Source organism: Plectropomus leopardus, chromosome 6 (genome assembly GCF_008729295.1).
Source record: "Plectropomus leopardus isolate mb chromosome 6, YSFRI_Pleo_2.0, whole genome shotgun sequence".
In the NCBI taxonomy this organism is placed as follows: domain Eukaryota; kingdom Metazoa; phylum Chordata; class Actinopteri; order Perciformes; family Serranidae; genus Plectropomus; species Plectropomus leopardus.
This window is the reverse complement of record NC_056468.1, coordinates 9,975,178-9,998,208: the sequence shown is the minus strand read 5'-3', so window position 1 is coordinate 9,998,208 and position 23,031 is coordinate 9,975,178. Positions and strand designations below refer to the sequence as shown.

Sequence of the window (23,031 nt, the reverse complement as noted above, 5' to 3'; positions counted from 1 at the left end):
GCTGAGCCAGAGTCCGTCTCATTTACATCTCCGCGGCTGTTGACATGTATTTCGGCCTCCGCCCTGACAGTGTCAGTGTCAGACAGTCAGTCTCTGCTACTGCTTCACTATGTGTACACACATAAACTCAGAAGAAAACGTACTGGTGTTAATTGTACCTAAAAAGCTGTAAGTTAGAATGGAAGTACAGTGAGTCATTGCTATGAAGATGATGCACCGCTCATATAGTTGCATTGGCGTAAACTGGCAGCTTCAAGAACGTTGCAGATGCACAGCAAGTAGCTGCAAGATTCAACTCGTCTTGTTGTGAATCTTTGGTCTGAGCAGGGCTTTAGGCTAATGCTCCAGCTGTGTGCACAGATTTATGTATTTGTTAGTGGCTGTGAATTGTTCTACATGCAAAAAATCTCACTGTAGTATCAATGTAGTTCTTGTCTATGAGACAAACGGTAAGAACAAGCACTTAAAAAGTTCTTGAAAATTGTACCACCAGTTCTTGAATGTAAAGTTCAAATGTTTTAAATCAAATTTAACGAAAATGAGGCCAGTAGTGACCCAATCATGGCAACAGAGATGGATGCTTATGGCAAAACCTTCAAAGAACTCCTAAATTTTTCTCCATCTGCTTTCTACCAATATGAATTGTCATAAATCTTTTTATTTCCAAAGCAACTGCTAACAAGGTCAATGATGTGCAATGTGATGATAACAAGATAACACACTACTCCATCTTCCTGTGTCACCACCCCATGTTATAAATGTTGGATGTTTGTCCTACCTAACAAAGGGAAAACGGGTTCATGTTTTATATACATCTGCCCCAACCTGTCTTATTAGCGCCAAGTGACGTCTGGCTCTTTTTTGTCCAAGACATGTTATAGTTTTTCTTCCATAAATCTGCCAGTACCGGCAGTGTGTGATTAACCAACGGACCTCTAAGGCAATGGCAACATCAAACATGCATATACACAGACTGAGCCATACGGTTTCCCTCATTTAGCTAAAAACGTGATGAGGGAGTCCAGCTGCCTGCTGCCAGATGTGTTGTGCTTGGCTTCATATACATGTGGTCTACATTACTCCCTCCCTCCTGCACGTCTCCATGCAGACGATATGAACAATAGAAGCCTGGCCATAAAAGCATGAGTGTGGGAGGGATGAGAGACGTCCCCGACCGCTGATGCAGACCTTTGCACCTTGACTAAAAAAACAGCAGCCAGATGGTTAAGTGTGCAGCCTGGCTGGGTGGGGGTCTTGCAGAGGTGGGGGGGGACAGGCAGCTGAGAGGAAACTCCTAAATGTGTCCCAGCTGGGGAGGGAGATGGGCTGGGGAAGCACGAGACAAGGCTGGACTGGCCTACACCTTGATGGGAAGAGCAGATGCAGGGAGGAAGGAGGGTAGTCTGTGAACATGCACATCCATCGCACACCTGTGAGGCAACTGCCACTGAATGGAGCTTTTCACACAGAAGTCAATGTAAAGATACACATAGCGCAACATTTACAGCCTCCTTATTAGAGTTGGGTTGAGTTTTAAGTTTGCTGGTCCGACGTACAAGATTAATGTTTGAAAACTTACTAATGGGGCAACTAGCGTCATACAGGTCATGTGTGTTTTACTGCTAAACATAACGGAGATAAAATTTCAGCGGGGGGGGGTTATTCGCTAGGGAGTTAGTCTCTTTAAAACACTGAAACTCCACCGTTATGACCACATATAGGATTTGAAGCCAACGAAAGAGCTGTCCTTACTGGCTGCAAGCACTTTTGTGAATTGAACTTTTGTTGGACACTATTCTATTTATTCCTGTCACTGGCTTTGAAAGCATCACAGTGGATGAGGACTGACTGATTCATGAAGTTGAAATGAGGAATAATTTAAACAAAACCTGCTTTTTTCACTGCAAAAAACTAAACAGTGTCAGCTGGCTGGAAGGAGATCACCAGGAAGCTTGAAGTTCCTGCTAAGGTAAACGACCATCGCTAAAAACAAGCTAAGCTAACATTGCTTGGGCTTGCTGGCTATCTGGTATGCAGTTTACAAATAATATCACAATACAAAACGTGTGTTTTCCAATTTAAAAAGTAACGTTACAGACATAGGAAGATAGCAAGTGGGCTACTCACCCATCTTCTAAGTGTTTACATCTGCGGTCTGATCTCTAGCACACAGCGTATTGCTCCGTGATTTGTATGCATGAAGTAACACAAGTGCATATTTGATTGTGGACATTACGCGATGCTATGTGATGGTTACACACTCGTTTTCTGTTGAGACATTGTGTCATTATGTTCCACTAGGATTGACTGCTGAATCATGAGGGACACCTGATAAAATTTGGTAAACCTGTCCAGTCTGGTGTTTAGTTTATGGCTCATACGGTTGTGGATTAATACAGTGACAGGCTGGAAGTGATAGACGGCATTAAAGACACGCCAAGCTTCAAAAACAGATATTTTATGGTCTCTAAGAGGTCAAGATGTCATTGACAGTACATCCACACCCCTCACCTGCTACACTTCTACTAAGTAAATCCAGACACTAGAGTAAACTGTGTTATCACCCATTATAACCTTGCAGCTCATCAGCAGTTAGCGTCCCATTTGAATACAGCTTGCCTAGAAGTGGGAGGATGGTGACTAGAAGAGTCATAACAGCACACATCATATATCAAAGATACAGTAAGTCCCATGGTGGATTTACTGCTGCCTGGGTGTAATTACAGTAAAGACGATGCACTGATACCCGTAATGAGGACAGCCAATATTATCCTTCATCCAAACGGATGGCTAGGGTTGCCCACCTGAAGGTATTAAAACTATGGCACAACATGGCTTTTTGTGGCATAGGATTTCATCTCGCATTGTTTCTCAGGTCAAATGTGAAACTTGCCTCCGCTTTTCACTCGCAGGAAGTGTTTGTTACTCCAGGGGAGGCGGAGGTGATCTAATGTGGAGATGAGATCACTGACACATCTCCACTCATAGTGAATGAGCTCGGAGTGATTCAATAAGAAATTCTAAGGAGGGTGTAGTGTCGCTAAGAAGAAGCTGAGGGGAAAACAATTTTTGATAAATGTTTTAATTATTAACCTTGAAGCCTCCAATGCGGTGGTCTCTCTTGAACTCCTTGCCATTCTTGTACCATTTCAGAGTGGGAGTTGGATTGCCGCTGGCCTGACATCGAAACTTCACCGTCTTACTGGCTGGGACAGCGTGAAGCTTTTTCTCCATTTTCTCTGGGTGAGCCCACTGTGGGGCCATTGCTAAAAAATAAAGCAGAAAAACTGATGAGTAACAAATACAATTATGTGTCTGATACAAATGCAATAATTGGCGTACGTTCTCAAACTAAAAACATAAAACTAAAGCTTAAAACTCATTTCAAGTACCCGAAACCTCAAGCTCATTTTTAAAGAGAACATTATATAATGACCCCTACAAGAATGACCACTTTATATTGGTGGGGGTGTGTGTGCGTCCCTGTGACGCTGGAGTTGTGTTGTTGTGAGCAATAACTTCTGGAAAGGTCTCCAAAGGCCAGGCCAGACAAAGAGTGATTCACAGCCCCAACATGAAAAGGCCAAGAAGGATCTGCAGCGTCTTGGTCATATCAGGGGCCCCCTTCTGGAGCCAGACCTGGGACGGGAGTGTCTGGTGCCCAGTTGGGCACAGTCCTAAAGAACTACATGGAGCTGCCACCCTACGAGCCCACCACCCAAAAGGATGGGCATTGAGGTCAGTACATTGTCAGCTGGGCGGCAGGCAAAGGCGGGGACCTAGGAGCGCTGAGCCCTGGCACTGCAGACTGGTTGTCAGGAGTTGGAACATCACTTTTTTGGAAGAGGAGGAACCAGAGAAAGTGTGGGCGGTGGAGCGCTACCAACTAGGCATAGCTGGGTCCAGAATCAAACTCCTGCCTCCCTGAGTAAAAGGTACCTGTTGGGTGAAGGGGTAGCCAAGACTTTTCCTCACACTTTGTCACTGTATTATCAGCCAGCTTTGATCTTGGGTAGTAACTCAAAGAGTGAGATTGCAGATATAAGTGGCCAGATTGGTTTTCCATTGTAGGGAGGTAGGGCTCACCCTTAGAGAAAGCGTAAGGAGCAATGAGTTATGTCTGACTACTTTGCTTAACATGCTGCCACGCAAACCCAGTCTTGGTTAAATGTCAGAAACTGGGTGGATGAATGCATTACATAATGCATGTTCTCCAAGAAAGAATTCTAAATTATAGTCTCGGGGCTTGGCAGTACAACTGAGGACTTTAAGTTTCTTGAAATAGAAAAAAAAAATGCCTTAGTTAAGTAACATCATGTTGTGTTCTTAAGGTACAAAGCTCTGGGAGTAAGAGTACAAACTGAAGGTCGGCATGCTTGGCAGCTGCTGGGTTGTGGGCACAGTGGGCAGTAGGAGTCAGATGATGAAGCCTGAATGTCCTAATTACTCCAGAGAAAAATTGAAAAGACATCTAACGTTAACCACAGTTAGTCACCGCAGGGACATTCCTCATGTAAAAGCTGTCACTGAGGTAGTGAAAACCCTCTGATTCAGAGTTAAATCACTCACCCAAGTGTGACCCACACACACACGGCACACCCATAATTGAATCATAAAGCTTTCAAATCACTGACCATTCATGACAATTACTCATAAGCCTGTGACTCTGGGTGAGCGAGTAATGACCATTTGTTACAGTGGCATTAAAGAGATCAGCACACTTACGCAGCAGTTTTTGACTGCCCAACAGTTTGGCTTCCTCTGACGAAGACTCTTCATCCTCATCGTCATCCTCAGAGGAGGCCAGGGTATCGACTAGTGAAACAAAAAAAACAGAACAGAGAAGCGTGAGGCCAAACAACTCCATTTATAGTGATCCACACAGTATTTTGTCTGTGATTCAACATTTTTAAGATGTGTATGAGAGAATAAAGTTTTATTTTTCTTCTTCCAGTACGGGCACAATGCTTGAGAACGTACAGACACACTGAAGACAAGGGTCAGTATGTACAGTACATACTTTCAGTGATGCACAGACTGTTGTTATAAATCAATGGCTTTTTAGTTGGAATAGTCTAATAAATGTGGCACCAATCCACGTTTGTTAATGTTGTGCATTGACAAAGGCTAATTTTAAATTAGGACTGTTTTAAATTAGGACCGTTTAGGTGATTATTCTTTTAAAAAAAATGACATTTCATTCTCTTTTTCTGCCAGCTTTGTATTTCTGATAGCAACATTTTGATGCCATTTCATGACCACTATATGAGATTTTTTACTTAAACAGTAAAAGAATGCAACTAGTCAACAACAAAATGATTAAAACTACGAAGGCTTCTTTAATTCACCTGCTTACTGAACAACTTTACCTGTGACGTTGAAGAAGACGCTGTGATTGCCGAAGGTGGTGCAGGCGTACAGACCAGAATCCGTCAGCTCCACTGTCTCGATCTCCAGCTGGCCGTTGCGGATGTGTGTGTGTTCTCCATGGACCACTGCCACATGGTCTTTGGTCCAGTTGACAGCATGGAGGGAGTCTTTCACAGAGCAACTCAGATCCAGACGATCCCCAGGATAGACCGTGAACAGCTCTATCTGCGTTTCCACAGACACTAACAAGGAAAATAGTTTTATTTAACTTTAGGTTATAATAAACACAATAATGGCTCCATGAACACATAGAAAAGTTTATATCTTTGGCATAATCTAGGACAACCACAAGGATAGTTCCAACTCAAATAAGATGCATAATATCTCTGACTAAATATTAATAGTAACTAACTGGCAGAGTATCTAAAATAATCAGAGAGCTCTCCCACAACACAGAGCTGAATCTGTACTGTAGAAACTCCAAAAAGTACTTCAATCATAAAACAGGGTCCCAGAGACAGCAGAAAAGTCCTTCCTTGATTTCCTCCCGGCAAATTGCCTGCCTAACCTCTCCCTCAAATTAAATCATACCCCAAATTAGTTAAGGCCCTATCATCAGACAGGAGAGGAGCTACTTGGGAAAGGAAGGTGAAATTCAATTAGAGGATTGAAGAAAGGGGAGGCGTCACGGAGCTAGACACCTGAGCCCCCCTGTTCCAACTGACTACATAGTCCACAAGGGGGAGGGGGTAACCCAATTATGCTGACACGTTGTCCATCACAATAGTGTTGTTTGTCTAGTTTACAAAAGGTAGAGATCGTCACTGGCCAGTTTGCTTGACATTCTTGCTCTAGGATCACATATCCATGCTAAAAAGGTACATGAGGTACACTGTTCCACTTAAGGAGACATCTGATTTTGTTTACCTTAGGACTTGGATGAGAATTAGGGTTAGCGGCATGAGATTTTCATGGTACGATAACCGTCTCAGGAAACATCTCAGTTTCACAATAACACAGAAAAAGGTATTACACCATTACAATTATCATCATCAGTCACAGCAATCCCTAAACACATTAAGGGTTTTTTTAAGTTCATAAATCGCTTTATATTGACTGAAACTGTTTTAATGGAAGTATGTTTAAAAAAATCTCACAGGCAGTAGAGGGGGGAAGGAGATGTGATGTGCACATAAGATTCTCAGTCAGATTGCATATTTTTTTCAATGTAAAAAGCAAATTTACATGGTATGATTACATTTAATTTTATACCACGGTATACCTTAAAACCGCTTTACTGCTGTAACCTTAGATGGTAATTGTGAAAAAACTTCCTTGACCTTAACGTGATTATGGAATTAATCATTGACCTCAGGAAAAACAGCTTGCATCATACATGCTGAAGAAGTACAAATTGTGGACACATACAAATAATTAGGAGCAGTGTTTGATGCAAACAAAGAGTTGACTGCCAAACGAGGACAACAAAGAATCCACCTGATGCAGAAGCTGAACTCTTTCAGCGTCTCTAAAAATATTCCATGCAGCTTTAATCAGTCTTTTATTGAACTTCTTTTCACATTTTCTTTCATAGGATGTTTCAATGGGTTGTCTTTGAAAGACAAGAATAGTCTTAACAGCATTGTTAAAGTGTGCTACAAGATCATTGGAGTCCTGTTGAAAGTGTTGTGCTCAATCTGGAGGTAACGTAGTCAAGTAAGCAAAAGGATTTTCTTGTCCATATTATGTCCAATGCATCTGCTTTAATGCCCTCAGGCTGGCAGTATCTTGCACCTCTGAGGAAAACGGCTACTCAAATGATTTTATTTCTTCTGCTATCAGGATGCTGACAGTAATTAGGTTTGTCTCTTTAATTTTGTTCCTTGTATAAGCCATTATGCAGCAACCTGTGGGGCCTAGAGTTTGTTTGCCGATCTTATCTTGAGAGCCACATGCTGATCTGTTGTCACTGACATATTGATGGGAGTGCTACTGCTATTCTGAGCATTTTTGTAGTTTAATTTGTTATGTCTTTTTAGTTTCATCTATTATGCAAACTAGGAAGGCTGGCAAGCAGAATTGCCAATTTTGGATACATAAAGTTTTCGGAATCTCAGTTAACTATAATTTTCAGTCCTGAGTCATCTGCTAATTAACCTTTAAGTGACATTAAAAAAAAGAAAAATGACACATAATTATCTAGAGCCCAAGATGACCTGTTCAATTGTGTTGTTATTTAGTTTATGATGATTTAAAAAAAAAAAGAGCAAAGCAGCAAATCGCTGGAAACAAATAATGTTTTGCACGTGAAAAATTACATAAATTATTAATTTACTATCAAAATAGCTGCAGATGAATTCTTGTCGACTGACTAATTGATCAATCTACTGACTCTTTTTTTTAAGCTCTACTTGACATAGTTCTGTTTTTTTTTTGTTTTTTTTTTTCACTAAAATGTCAAATCTGAGTCATTTTACTCTGTTCCCATTTTCTACGCAGTCCCTTTGGCATTATATCAAGAGAAATTGAACAAGATAATCAAATGTCACAGCTATAACCGGTGCCTCAAGACGAGATCGTGCTGAGCTGTTCCAAAGCGCACCTTGTTTGTAAATGCGCCTCTTCGCAGCAGGAAGCACATCTATATAGCATAACCTTGGGACAACATCAGTGATCCTGACTAATCCCTCCCACCATCACAACAAAAGCCTCCGAACAATAAAGGGGAAGAGAGAGCAGGGAGAGCGACCCAGTGAGCATGTGCACAGGAGCGAGCGAGCGAGGGCCTGCAGCGGCAGGTTCTAGTGCCAGTTGCTATGGTGACCCCACTTGGGCCTAGTAAAGGTATTTCCTGGATCACATATGTCTGACAGGCCCTTAATCCCAGCAGGAAAAGGGGCCAGGGGGTAGGATCAACTTTCTCCTCAAAAACAAAAACCAAAGGGGGGAAAGCAGAAGAGGCATTTTGTGATGGACTAGAGCGACCCGACCCGAGGATACACAGCCTTTAAACGCAGCGTCTCTCTCTCGCTCTGCGCTGTGTGTGGGGGCCACTGTGTTTCTGCTGCTGCCCTCCAAATGTAGATGCCACTGATAAGACTGTGTCAACATCCCAGCTGTTAATCTGACTGCAGACATCATAAAACGCCCATAAAAGCTGTAAAATTTGCCTGTTGCTTTATTGTAGGCCACAGCCAGGACCATTTGTGCTTCTGTGACCACCTACTTTAAAATGGAGTGAGATATAACACATTACAGTCAAATCAACCCTACAACTGTCAGAGAAAAAAGATTTCTGATTAACTCAGTGTAGAAATATGATGCTAACAAATAGCAACAGGCTTGTATCACTCACAACAAATTTATTTTCAACTCTTTCACACTGAGGTAAGTGCCAACTTTCCAGCATTTCCTTTGAATTTGAGGACGTTTCATCTCAGTTAATCCCCCTGCCGCTATGATTGGATTAAAATGGATTAAGGACCATATTTTCAGAAAGCAACCCATCTGGAACGTGTTCTAACAGCCATTTGGAAAAATTGATTGACGTCGTTTAAAATCAGCCTAATGACACAAATCATGAAAGGAATTTTAGAGAAGAAATCATTGAGAGGTTTTAAACTGAGGGAGGGAAAAAGCTCACTAGTCTGTAAATTCAAGACCAACTAAAAGGAAGAGTTGGCGCCAGTCTATGGAACCTTCTCTGGCTACAAGATAGGAAGCAATATGCCGCGTGAATGACTTCTGGGATTTCCTGCTCTCACTGGAGTGATGGTTGAATGCCGTAAAGTCAGGCTGGTTGAGGCTCTGCGGTGGCACATGGGGGAAAATGGCTATGGCAAGTTTCCTCTGCTGCATTGACCGCACCAGAGTGAAGGGGTGGATGACGTGTAGAGGGGATTGATAAGAGACAAAAGGCAGGACTGGCAGGAAGCAGAAGAATAGGACAATGCCTATTAGCAAGCCCCCAAAAAAATCACTGACTGAGTGTCCCTCCTGAAAGCCCTCCAGTGGAGGACCTTTTCATTCCTAAATGAGCCGCTGACAATCAGCATGGATTAACACTTGGGAGCTACAAGGATTACTGTGCAGTGCAAAGTTGTGCCACTGTCATTCAAATGACTTCAGCTACATTTAGCCTTACACGATGGCTCTAATGGACAAACGCAGGAGAAGCAGGACTTCAAAAAGAATCAAACTTTGTGTTGATCCATGTCTGTTAATAATGTTAAGAGGACTGTCTGCTGGACCAAAAAAAAAGTAGTTGTTTAATCAGTCAATGGAAAGAAAATCAATTGCCAGCTATTCTCATAATTGTTTCAGTCATGTTCTCAAGCAAAACTGTCAAACACTGGCTGTTTCTAGCTTCCTTAAAGTGAGAATTTGATGCTTTTCTTGGTCATTGTGCCAATAAATGGAGAGACTCTGCATTCAGGACAGATGATTAAACGAAAGAAGCATTCTGAAGATGTTATTTTGGCTTAAGGGCTGCAGTGATATACTCGTAAACTATTATGTTAAAGTTGCAGATTATCCTACTGTGTACATTTGCTTTTCTGCGATATTAAAAAAAAAGCAACTGATAGAAAATTGCACCTTTATTTTAGTCATTTTCAAATGAGAGACCTTTTACACACGCTTCCATTAAAAAACGATTTCAAGTTGAAATTCTAGGGATAAAACATTTGATCAACCAAAAAAAAACCCTTCTGTTTTCATTCCTTTAATTCCTTTATACTGTGAAACTGTGGTTACTGTAGTCTGTGAAAATACCATACTGTTGCAACCCTACTTTGGGCTCTAAAAAATTGTGATAAGCACAGTTAATCACCTACAAAATGTCAGACAATTATGAAAAACGGCACCGTTTGTGACCCAGCGATGACGTCTTTCGTCCAAACAGCACTTATAGATACTTAGTTTAGAATGAAATTAGGCAAGAGAAGACAAGCAGCAAAATCTCCCATTTTTGACATTTCCTAAACTAAACAATTTATCGATTAATTGTGAAAAGAACGGTCAGATTAACTCATAATGAAAAAAATCTGTAACTTAAAGCCCAGCTGTCTGCTCGACTGCAGGTTTATCTGAGGAACAGCACAGACTCACAGTTTGAAAAATACCATTTAAATGGTTTGTAAACACATGTTGCACTATAAACTAAAGTAATCCATTTCACTCAAACAACACAGGCATCGCTGTCCTTTCTAACCTGGTTTTCCCTTCAGGTATTTATCAGAATAAGTGATTAACCTTTGTATTGATTCTAAGCTGTGCATGGTTGCTCGGCCATTTAAAGCATCATTCTGCATCACAAAGCCCGCTTTCAAGAGCAATATTCAAGTTTTCAACTGCTTCACAAATTCTGCTCACTTTTTCTACAAATTAAGCTTTGACATCATCCTCACTGCTCAACTTCTATCAATGAGAGCGTTGGGGAAACATTTTAAACATTTAAACAACAAAGCATTAAAGCTGATTGGTGTCACAATAATACACAATTTTTATATGATTCCACAGAAAGATAATGACCAGCTGGTTATCACTGAGTGGAAATTAATGCGAGCTGGAAAGTAGAATGTTATTCTTAAGTTTCAATTCAAATGTTTTGTCCACTCTCGGAGTCAGCAGACGCCTGCTCCTCTGGGCCTCCATCACTGTCTGAAATGAGTCTTTCTCAGTACTGTGGCAGCTCTGGATTTTAAGACCCCTTCACTGAAGGGTCAGTGGATCATCTGCTTTGACTGACAGCAGAGCAAAGAGTCAAACAAATCCTCTGGGAATGCCGTATATGTAACTTTCTGACATCTCACTGTCACAACCAAAAAGATGTGCAAACACTGAAACGATTAAGAAAAAAAAAAAATAAATCACAAGACAAATTGCTGTGAATGATCTCACTGACAAAAACTTTGAGAGGCTATGATCATTTGAATGGCTGTCCATGTGGCCCCTGAAGATATTTAATGAAATGAATTTATTCAGGCATTATTCTTTTCTTATGTGAACAACACAAAAGCAACCCTCCCCAAAAGATAAACAAAGAAGCACGAATAAAACATGACCATTTCCATACAACTATTTTGTTTCCCCAACCAAGACAAAAGGAATGCAACCAAATGCTTCTGCTGTGATTGTTTGTCGACAGCTGAAGCCATCCGTCACCCAGCAGGGGAGCAGGGGGGGAAAGTGAAGCTTTCCCAGGAAGAAATCAGTGGGGGAGCAGGAGGAAAAGCACAGAGGCGCATAGATAGTACCTGGCCATTTGATGATTAAGAACTGGGTGGAGTGTAAATGCATCAGACTTCCCCCACCCTGGAGGAAATTTATGGCTCACCTTAGAAGACAAACATTCTCCTCAGAAACCCTATCCTCAGGGATAAGGGAGGGCTCAAAGTAGCATCTTCTTTCCTTTTTTTTTTTCAAAAAACAGGCTAATTTATGGTTTCCCTGGCAGTTAACTCCTCTCTCAGTGACAACAAATACCTTTTCATTACAAAGGAGGAGAGGAGCAGGGACTGCGAGGTAGTGGGGCTGCCCTCAGGCTACACATGGGAGTCATTTACTCCTCCCTGTCCCACTGTTGGCTTAAACACAGCCACACCAAGTTTATTTTAGAGCTTACAGCCCAAGAGAGACCCTCTTGCTTAATTACTCTAATTATAATGCTGAGCTTTATCATATTCTTTTGCTGCTCTCCACTTCCGACTGCAGAGTGTAAACATCCAAAGCCATCTACCCACAAGTCCAGGCAGCTATTACACTGCTGGACTGCATCCAAGGGACACATTTTTAAGGATTCAATTTCAGTGCCTCTTTTCCCCCGTTTCAGAAGTTAACTTTTGTAACAGCCAGACCACGCTTAATTCTTTATTGGGGATCTTAGAGTTGCACGGTCCAGTTTAAGAACATGAATAAAGTCATTAGACAAAAAGTTGAGTCAATACCAGTAGTTGAAACCCCATTTCTAATAAGCTCAGAGCATGAATACGGTTTAGTTAGCCAGGAAAAACAGAGAAGGTGTTGCTAATGGTGAGAAACACACTTGTGCTACATCCGACGCAGTGAAGTGCTCTCAAACATCAGACTCAAATGGAGGTGGCACACAGATGCTACAGAGTACAGACCTCACCATAGCCTGGAGTGTGTTAGGCTTACATTCCTATACAAAGAACAAAGCTCTGATTATCAGTGGACTGATTCTCAAGGCAAAAGTCAAGATAAGTCCGACTTAATATGTTTCAAACAGCTAATTCTGCCACCAAAACTGGGGGTGGGGGGGATGAGTATCTTCAACTTCTAAAGCCGTCTTACCTTCATCAGTGTTGGCAGGCCGGCACTGGGTCCTTAAAACTTGGGCGAATAAAACCAGACACAGAAGTATACTTGGCCTCATCAGCATCCTGCTGAGGGAGCTACAACTGTTGGCTTTTCTGCGACTGGAACTCCATTCAGACCGTTGGGGCATCAGCAGCAGGTCATTCACAGTGCTTAACTAAAAACAAACAAAAACAGTAACACAAACAAATTAATGCATGTGATAGCAGTAATAGTAGTAGTTGTGCAAAAAATGATCAACATGTCATCGGTTATGGCAGATATTGGCTTTAAAATGAAATATCGGAATCAGCAAACATGCTGATTTCTGTCAGTATTCAAAACAGATTTTTTTTTATTGACAAAGTGAACATGTACAAAACATCATCCCTAATCTGTAGCAGTATTTTTCTTATTTTGCACAATCAATAAATATGAAATAATTGAAAAACACTGTATTTTATGTCTCCATTAGCTGGTGGGCCATCACAGTAAGAGTATACATAATATGCTGTTAATTCAACTAGTGAAGAGACTCAACGATAACTAAAACTCGGTGGGGATAAAGGTCGATATAAAGATATCGGTATCGAACATCTGTGGTTTTTATGTCGACATATCGAATATTGACAAAAACCAATATTGTGCAGCCCTACTTTAAGTTCATCAGTAGATGATACAGTATCAGATCAGCGCACTCGCCGATACCCTGTCAAGGATTTTAGGCAGTACTGAAGGCATTTCCGGTACTAGTTTGGGTATTGCAAAAACTCTAAGTAGAAGTTTGTGAGACAGAAAGACTTGCTTGGACCCTGCTAGAGGAAAAACCTCCAACAGCTGTTCATGGCCCTGAGCTGTTCATGAAACAATTAGTTAAATAAATTATGTGGCAATGTATATTTTTGTTGACAAGGAAATTTGTCACTCACCAAAAACAGAAGAGAATATTCTGCATGTCCACGAGGTTCAGGGTAGGTACTCGTGTGTTTAGGCCTGCTTGTACTAGTACACTGATAAGGAGCTGCAGAGCACCAGGCTCCTCTGATAGCTCAGGCACACACACGCTGGATACATCTTGCTCAGTTCTAAAGAATTAAATATTTTGTTTCCAAGACTTCAAAGTAACAATGAACTCATAGAGACGGTCATAACGCTCAGCCAATGTTTAAGTTTTTGCTGTGACACCACAGTTGGGGTTCGAAGGATGAAGAGTGCACTCCAAACACAGTGGAGTGGGTGATCCTCTCATGCACATCTGCTTGCATCATCACCACTGCAGCATCTGGCCACAGAGATTAACACTTGCCCCGAACTCCCAAAACCCCCCTTGAGGAATTTGTTTAAGACCAAAAAAAACTACACCCCGTTATGTGACACCCTTGTATAGAGAGACCGCCAGGCCATCATTTCCACACTGAGAGATCTATCACCTAACAGTTGGTTTTTGCTCCCCAAGCCCAAACTGACCCCCCTGCGACCATTTGCTCCCACGAGTTGCCGGGAAGAGTCAAACAAGTGCTGTGTTTTCGTCGAGTCAAGCCAAAGAAGGCGGGCCCCATAAATGAAGATTCAATGAAGAGTCATAAATTAATCCAAAAAAATCAAAGTCTATTCTGTAAAACAACAACAGCAGCATCACAACATCTGGGTCAAAGAAACCCCAGCTCGGTTTTTGTTTTCACACAAAGTCATGTTCAGATGCAGCTGTGGTTTCCTTTAAGAGGTAATCGCTTGTGTGAGTGTTCATCACTGAAACAGTCATTGTGCTCTCCTCAAAACCAATTCAATTTCACTTTCCAAGAATGGTCTAGTGTTCCAGCAGCTGAGCTGGGTCAGGGGGGTCCGAGGGGGATAAAGAAGCTTGGTCATCGCGGCTCCGTAAGCAATGAGTCAGTGTTTGGGAAAGCTCCAAGAAAGTGCTTCTGCTGCCAGACAGAAGGAACCGCAGAGAGCAGCCGACCACGTTCCCCTGGCCCTCGTCACTACGACAACCGTCAATAATTGAGGGAGGAGGAAGTAGCTTCGTCAAAGTATGACACAACACTTTGTCATTTCCCGCTCCCCTGGGAGCAAGAGTTACACATACAGTATGTCTTACTATCCACACACAGGGCACACTCATCTTGAACTTGTGAGTGGTTCTGAACAGAGACTGACTGATGCATTAGCAGGCAAGTATTTTGGGCTTATTATAGATATTAGTATCTACAAAAAAAATTACAGTACATAAGAAGTTAAGGCTGCATTTTTGTATATATCTGACCCCCAGTTTGTCAGATTTGTTTATTTTCAGCATTTTTTTTATTTATAGTTACCACTGATTACACCTTGTTTCCACAGTTTGTGTCAGATTTTCCATATAGTACACGGAGTATGCCCCTAGTGCTCAACGCAAGGAAATGCAGCTTTTCACAGATGGATGGAAACACCACCACAGAAATCTGAGAGAACTTAGTTTTGAGTGGTTGTTGCGTACAATCTTGTGCAATATGCACATGGAGTAGTACAAATGACAAATAAGTGTGTAGGTTGGTCTGTCAGGTGTGTAGCTGGTTTGGTGGAATACTTAAAGATGTGACATCCATTATTATGCATTCGCTCAAAATGTTACACAGTTTGCACGCTACCATTGTAGCTAGCCAAACATGCCTTTTCACTTTCAAACTTTTCACTTAGAAAAAAAATGTATAAATAGAGCCATTCTACATTAATCAATCTATTAGCTTATTTTTATGGTTTGGGTTTTTTTCTTTTTTTTCTTAATTCTTGTAGCACAGTGCATGTGGTCTGTACATAATCTGATGCAAAAATTAAACAAAAAAAAAAAAAAAAAAAAACAGAAGGAGTTTCGCAAACACATTGGAGATCATTTAGGTTCTCATAGGAATGATTGGACTTCTGGTGGACTCACATCACAGAGCTATTAGACCAAAATTAACTTTTTACAGATATATCGGCGAATGACTGTTATCAAAAGCACAGATATGCCGGAATAGGTATATTTTAGGAGTATTTTTTGGAAACTTTGTAACAATTATAATTAAATTTTCCCCAACTTTAAAATTTCCTGTTCAGCGTGTATATTCATATTTGTCACAATACTTTTAAAAACAAATCTAAGGGATCTGTATTAAGATTGCTGTCTAATGTGTTTCTCAAATATCAATACTAGCCTCAAAAATCCAGCATTTGTTGGGTTGCCGTTATAATAATTAAATTTTCATTGAGGAGTGCTGGTCAGAAGTTACTGTTACATAGTACCTGCTGTCATTTTCATATCTTATTGCTCAATAGTGAAATAAACTGCCTCGGGACCTATATTTTGCAAAACCTGGAATACTGCAGGGATCTCTGCCAAGTATTTCTTTTAACCAGCCAAGACATTAAGGACACATTCTGATTCATAGAAATGACACAGGAGAGGAAATAAAGAAAAATTACAGACCAACGTGTCTCACACCTGTGAGCTCTCCAACACTGCAGCCTTCTGCTGAGGCCACTCCACAACTGATATTATCAACTGGCTCTGGTGGATTGCAACGGGCTAAACTTTTAAGCAGCCATAAACTCAAAATGAAACAGCGCTAAAAACCAACACCTATCTATAGATTTGCTGTTAAATTCATCCTTTTAGTGCAAAACCCTCTTGTTTCACATTTTCAAAACCTTCTCATTTTGATATCTTTCATTACTTGTTGGTATAGCTGATGGTTAAATATAAAAATGAACTTTGAGTTTTGTTGCTCACATTTTTCAGGAAGCTATGTTGTTTACTAACGTATGAAACAAAATAGATTTAATAATCCAAGAAAAACCCAGGATGTCCCGCAGCTGATGTACAGTGACTTCTCAGAAAATTAGGACTTGCATTTTGAGAGATTAAGAATATTTGCTGCATAACTGAAGCGGTACAATATCACGTTTGGTTAAATCAAACTTGTTTTTGCAGAAAATCTGGCATATAAAAAGGGGTTAAACTAAACACATTAGAACACGCAAGACACATTAAGTTTCTCTCATTATACAAAGACAAAGGTTACAGGCCTAACCCATAACATGGCCTGCACCATAATTACTGTTCACTGCCATCCATGCATAAAATTCCTCAGCTCCCAAATTCTGGAGCCCCCATCCCAGTTAACTCTGCACTCCCAGCCAGCAACAGACCAGTCTGCACACGGCTGCAGTTCAGCAGACACAAGAGCATCGGACCATCTCCCTCAGGCTACTGTTTTCACAAAAACAGACACTTCTGGTTTTTTCTTTGCAGCCTCAAAGTCTGAATCTGTGGATCGCCACCAGCGTGCCATGGGGGGAGATCAGGTGTCATGAGTTTACACTCAAATGTAAAGACAATCAATGTCAAGCCATCCGACACTGTGCCATTTGGTCGACACTTAAATCCAAAGTGCTTTTCGGTACATCCAGTCCTTTCTCAGTATGCATGAATGTGTATGTGTTCCCAAGAGAGCTTAAACAAAAAACCACAACAACAACAACCCTGGAGAAAATACTAACAAGCACAGAATATGTTGTATCTGAATTTATTCAGCCTTGAATATCCCAAAACAAACACACAATCAAATGAGATTCTAAACCTCCTAATACACCTAAAACATTTCACTGAAGGATGATTTCGACCTGCATACTAGTAACAATCACACTTACTTTAAGCTTGCAGTAAAACCTTTAATTCCACACCACATTTCTACATGGGTTTAGTTATAATAAATACAATCACACAGCTCATAGAGACAAAAATTGTGTGCCAAAGGAGCAGCTTAGTAAATTAAAGGGCAGGACTATTCCCCACTTCCCATTATATGGTTCAGGAGAAAACTTCTTTTTCCTCCTGGTGAACTCCCTGTGGACATGCTGCTTTTCTAAACCATCCATCTTCTCCCTCTCCCTGTATATCATAACATTTAGGGCTTTACATAACATTAGACTGGCCCCTCCAGACCCAGACTTCATGACAGATGCAATAATGATGTCCTTCCTCTGAGAATTCAGAAATCTTACTTCACTATCTGAATATGTAATTTGTCCAGAAACTTCAAAGAAAGAATTGTTTGGGACATGTATGGGACAGGGCTACAGACATAACTATGGCGATAAGGATCATTTTTGTAGAGAAAAATACAACTGATAGTGAAAACATATATCAGGAGACCATAAAGAAATTCAGAGACGAAAGAAAGAAATCTGAAAAGAAATCACGCCATCATGTGCTGTTTTAAAAACTTGATTTATAGGTTTTACCTTTGATGTGGGCAGTATTTTTTTCACGTAAATTATATAATCTGATAAAAGGCGCCTGTGACTTCACAGAAAACGCAGAAGTTGGTAGCAGGACTGCAGGCAGCATTTAGGCCTTGTGCTTGTTTGTACCCTTTGATTTCCAAGCATGGAGGAGACTGAGGGGTTACTATGCACGAAAGAGACTCTCACAAAAAGCAAAATACACACGTAAAATGACTAATTTGCAGAGTACAAAATATATTTTCTAATATAAAACAGGTGGTTGTCAGAAATAAAACAGCATGTCAATTTAGGGAACCACAAATCTCGATTTCCCCACTTTTTTTTTTTTTTTTTTTTTAGGACAAGATGTTTATCAATCGGTAAAATTCATTACAATAGGGAACAATGGCTTATTCCTTTAGCAGGTAAACACACAGTAGTGAAGCTAAATCAAAGAGTGAAGAATAATAAGAAATCACCTCACCTTACTGGCGGGGGGCTGTGAAACAGCCAGTGTCGGGCAGATTAGACGACTCCGGAGCTGAGATTGGACGCAGAAAAACTTCCCAAAAAACAATATATCCAAACTTATATGTGTGGTCCGTTGACGAAGCTCACTAACTCCAAGCTACCGACGTTTGGCTAACAGGTTTGCGCATATTTTTTGCAAAACTTGTGCGACAGAGAAGAAGAAGAAGAATGTGATCCCCCGCTCCGAAAAACCCAAATAACCAACGAAGCGGAATAAACTTCCTAATTATTGTTACGTTTTTTTTAAACGTTTGGCTTCCCGACAAGCTTCTTTAATCTTACCTAGCTAAAGGTACTCTTAACAGACCCACAGAAACTACGTGAGTGCAGCCTGTGCGGTGGTTCTTGGTAGTCCCTTTATCCCAAAACGTTTCGCTCGCGATGAAACGAAGTCCGCTCACCTCCGAAAACTGAGACCTGAAGTTGTTCAACTCACTCTAACCAAATATCCGCACACAAAATGTTCTTCGGTGTTATTTTCTGGCAAAAGAGCGGCACTTGAATGAATCCTGGAAAGTATTTTGACGATTCCTGGCAGAGAAATGCTGTTAAACAACGAGAGTCCGAGCTGCTCCAAACCTCCCCCCTTAAATCTGAGAATATGCGCATACCCGGGACCACTGTCAACGCTGACGCACCCACACAACGCCGCTTCCGCTTTACGACTACAAAATAAAAGCCCACATCAATTGCCACAAGGAGCAGCAGCTGGCTGGACTGAAATAAATACAAATCATGGCTAAACACATAGCTGTCACCCAGCTGACCTACTTCAGCTCTGTGAGACACATTAACTTTAGCCTCTATCCTTCCGCACGTAATTATGCTGCTTCTAAAGGTTAAACTTCTTGAACACCGGGGCCGTAGTCACCTAACTCCAATACTAGCATCTCCACTGGTAAGTAAGTACAAAACCAGTGGTGACCGAGCCTTTGCGGTGGCATCCTTCAACTCGAGGACATCTTAGCCATACAAATAAAAACTGCTCCAACAATAGAAACCTTACAAGTCACTACTGAAGACCCACCTCTTTTCATTGGCATAAAATTGATTTAAAGAAGACAAGTTAAATTGATTTAGATTGATTGATTTGATCTTTTGTTTGTGCCTCACCTTTTGTTGTGCTGCAATGTGGTTATATTTGTTCTCTCCTATGTTCCCATTGTCATTATTTGGGGCGGTAGGGGGGGCAGTGTATGTTACAATTACTGCCTTGTTAAACACAATACATGGAAAGATAAGCTTTAATAGGTTAAAAAAGAAAAGCACTGTAAGCTTACATCAAAATAGAGATCAACCACTACCTCTGTTTTAGGGACTATTTGTCAAAGACCAGTAGCTGTCGAAATGTATATGTTCTCATGTTTTTCTTACTTCTTATTTTCACCTGAGTTTCAATTGGAATTAATTTGTTGTTTTTCCAAAGTTATTCTGTGTGTTACCGTTATTTGATGAAAAACAGTTTTTTAAACCCATCTGATGGGAGGACGATTCATCCGGAAACATCGTGCACCATATTGTAAGTTTAAACATTTTCACACAACACTCCATGTTCAATGCATTATCCGTTTCAATGTTCTGTTTGTTGTTTTGCTCCACACAAATGCAGATTTTTCTTTCCTCCTTCTGCAAGGAAAGCGCGGCTTTTATTTTGAATGTCCCACAGCCGGAAGTCGTGCATTATTCAGGCTGTTACTTTCCAACCTGACGCAGGTCTGGTCGGGCTGGTAGAAACCTGGCTCCCCCTGCCATCCACAGCAGCTCTCCAGCAGAGCTCCACCAGCTCTCCACACCGCGCTCTTTGCATTGTGGGATTGGTGCTTACAAAACACACAGGCTAATACTGTGACTATAAATAATTACAGTGCTCCTGTGTTACATTGCATAGTGGATATAAAGTACATAAACTCACTTCAAACTCATGATCACAACGAAACACTAAATAAAATATAGCCTACAATAAGACATTCGAAATATCAAGTAAATGTAAAACAATAGAGTTCAAAAAGATTCGTAAAAGATCATGCTTTATTACTTTTGAACACCACTTTTACTTTGGAAGGACACTTTAAGATCACAGAGAAAAGTCTCCTGGGCTTAAAGGAATAGATCTATAAATGTTTGTAGCATTTTCCAAAGAAAGTTGAGCTCATGATGAAAGCTTTTACAATTAAACGTTGCAAATTAAAAGTATATTACACTCTGAAAAGTTGCATTAATGCCAAGAGAGACTGAGATTTATCAGTGAAAACAGATGTGTAATGATGTTTACTGACTGAATCAGTGGGCAATATTATAAGTGTGCGTCTGAGGAGGGGAATTTGTTTTCTTTGCAGGAATTCAGATAACCAACATGAATACTAATTCACTGACGGAAAGCGAACACTTTCATCAACTTCCCGTTCAAGGCAACTATAATAAAATAGCTTTATTGTGCTGGTGTAAAGATCATATGCTTTGGCAGCAAATCAAAGAGCATCAGAATTTCAAATGTATCCGCCAACTCAGCACAAACATAAGTTTGCACCGCCTGATCAAACACATAGTTCATATCCAAAGAGCTCATATGGTCTTTGATTTCGTGTCACATTTGACAAATGATTGACGACTGAAGCTGCAGAGACACGTGAGGCCCAGCTTGGTAAATGGATTAAAGAATGGGACGACAAAGAAACAGATTTGTGTTTCAACATGTGTTAGCCTTTCATCTTCCATGCAAGTCTTGTGTGATGTTACTTGACATTTAACAAATGAGGTGGCTTCATTATTTGCTCAAGATCAATGGAAATCCAAATCAGTATTTTGGAGAGAAGCACTTAGGAGTCAAATAAAAAAATAAAAAAGAGCCCGATACAAGGATATCTCTATTACCTGACTTTTATTTGGAATACAAATATTATCCTTTTGCTGTTATATTGTAACTCAAGCCCGAAATGGATCTTCTATCAAAAAACACAAGAGCAGGATTTTGGCATGATGTTACAGAATATATAACTTTTTTTTTTGACTTGTCCAGATGAGAATAAGTGTTGATATTGTAATCAATCCACATTCAGTGCAAATAGTGGTAGCCCCCTGAGGCCCCTCTCGACCCTTAAATGCACAAAATGGTTTAGTCCACCCCTGAACTAAATGTAGCTAAGAGCCAAGTGAGTGACTGCTTATGCTGCTGGTGCCCCAATGTGCACATCTCTCCCAGAGAAAGGGAAATCTGGGTAGTAAACAAAGAAAGAGGCATGAATCAAAAGAGAGGAGGGGCAGGGGGCCCCACAGCAACTGTTACTGCACGGGCCCAGAATTTGGTGTTACGTCCCTGCTTTTAATGAGCGGGAAAACCTTTGTCCACTGCAGTTCAACAAACAACAGTTTTCTTACAGGGGGACTCACTGACTGTATAAAAGAAGGGCTACATCCACCTCTTTTATATGCTTTATGAGGGAACTCCACCGATTTTACACATCAAAGTCTGTTTACAGGACTCGTGGAGTACTACTGCACATGTGAAATAGCTGAATAAAGCTTTTTGTAGCTCCGGAGGAACTGCACGAGGTTAGATAACTCGACTCAAGGGCATCACTTGATGTTATTATCAGACTTTAGCGTCAGCTGGTTGTGTGACGTTAAAAAGAGATGAGATTACCAGATCTATGTAGCTTATTTCTCAGTGAAGCTTGAGGCTTGTAGCTGTTAGCATAACACACTCAAATCTCAGACCAAACTCTTGGTGGTTGAGTTGCGTTGAGTTTTGGGTAATGTAGGAGCCAGTTTTTTTTCTCAAGAAAGGGATATGTGTTGAATACAACAAATCAAATGTCATTGGTTTGTCATTATTGTACTTTAATTGTTATTTACGACATCTATTGCACGTTCGTCTGTCCTGGAAGAGGGATCCCTCCTCAGTTGCTCTTCCTGAGGTTTCTACCATTTTTTCCCGTTACAGGGTTTTTTATGGGAGAGTTTTTCTTAGTTGATGTGAGGGTCTAAGGGCAGATGGATGTCGTATGCTGTATAGCTCTCTGAGCCAAACTGTGTTTTGTGATAATGGGCTTTATAAATAAAATCGACTTGATTTGGCTCTGTTGTATTAAAATTGTGGATAGTGGTAGATGGTAAATTTCTTGTTACCACTTTCATCAAGGTTCCATGTGAGCTGAGGCAAAAAAAAAGAGTTGAAATATTGCAGGCCACTGATTGGTCAGAGCGCAACATGGGACATCTTGCACAAACCCACCAGAGTTAAATAGCCAAGCGACAGTCAATAGTAATTGCCATTTTTTTATTCACTCGCCCCAGATTTTTAAAAAAACTGCAAAACTACGTACATCATGCTGCATATTTGACGAGGTGCAGACATTGTTGCTGATGAAAGGATTCACACAGTGTTGCTATGGCGACCAGCTGAGAATCCCACCTACATTGAAGTGGTGCTATCTGCTGTGGAAAACAAAACAGAGAAAAAGGACCTGGTTCCAAAAGTGGGTTGAGTCGAGCCAAATCCAAGCATGCAGTGGCACTGACGCACTTATCACCTTTGGTGCGAGCCGGGCTAGCTGCTGTCTCGCTGCTTTC

General features: G+C 40.9%; 1 protein-coding gene across 5 annotated transcripts in view; it reads right to left on the bottom strand.

Annotated features, from left to right (window-relative positions):
- Positions 1–19,036, bottom strand: part of fgfr1a (fibroblast growth factor receptor 1a) — a 33,447-nt gene extending 14,411 nt beyond the window's left edge. For 4 of the 5 annotated variants that reach the window (XM_042488890.1, XM_042488892.1, XM_042488894.1 and 1 more), the window contains exons 1-5: positions 18,416–19,036; positions 12,685–12,865; positions 5,370–5,612; positions 4,726–4,815; positions 3,094–3,266 (exon numbers count right to left, since the gene is read on the bottom strand). In XM_042488890.1, the coding sequence (XP_042344824.1) occupies positions 3,094–3,266; positions 4,726–4,815; positions 5,370–5,612; positions 12,685–12,838 (660 nt within the window). In that variant the 5' untranslated portion in view covers positions 12,839–12,865; positions 18,416–19,036. The remainder of the gene's footprint in view (positions 1–3,093; positions 3,267–4,725; positions 4,816–5,369; positions 5,613–12,684; positions 12,866–18,415) is intronic. The other variant, XM_042488891.1, reaches the window with a different exon arrangement.
- Between the last annotated feature and the right edge of the window lie 3,995 nt (positions 19,037–23,031).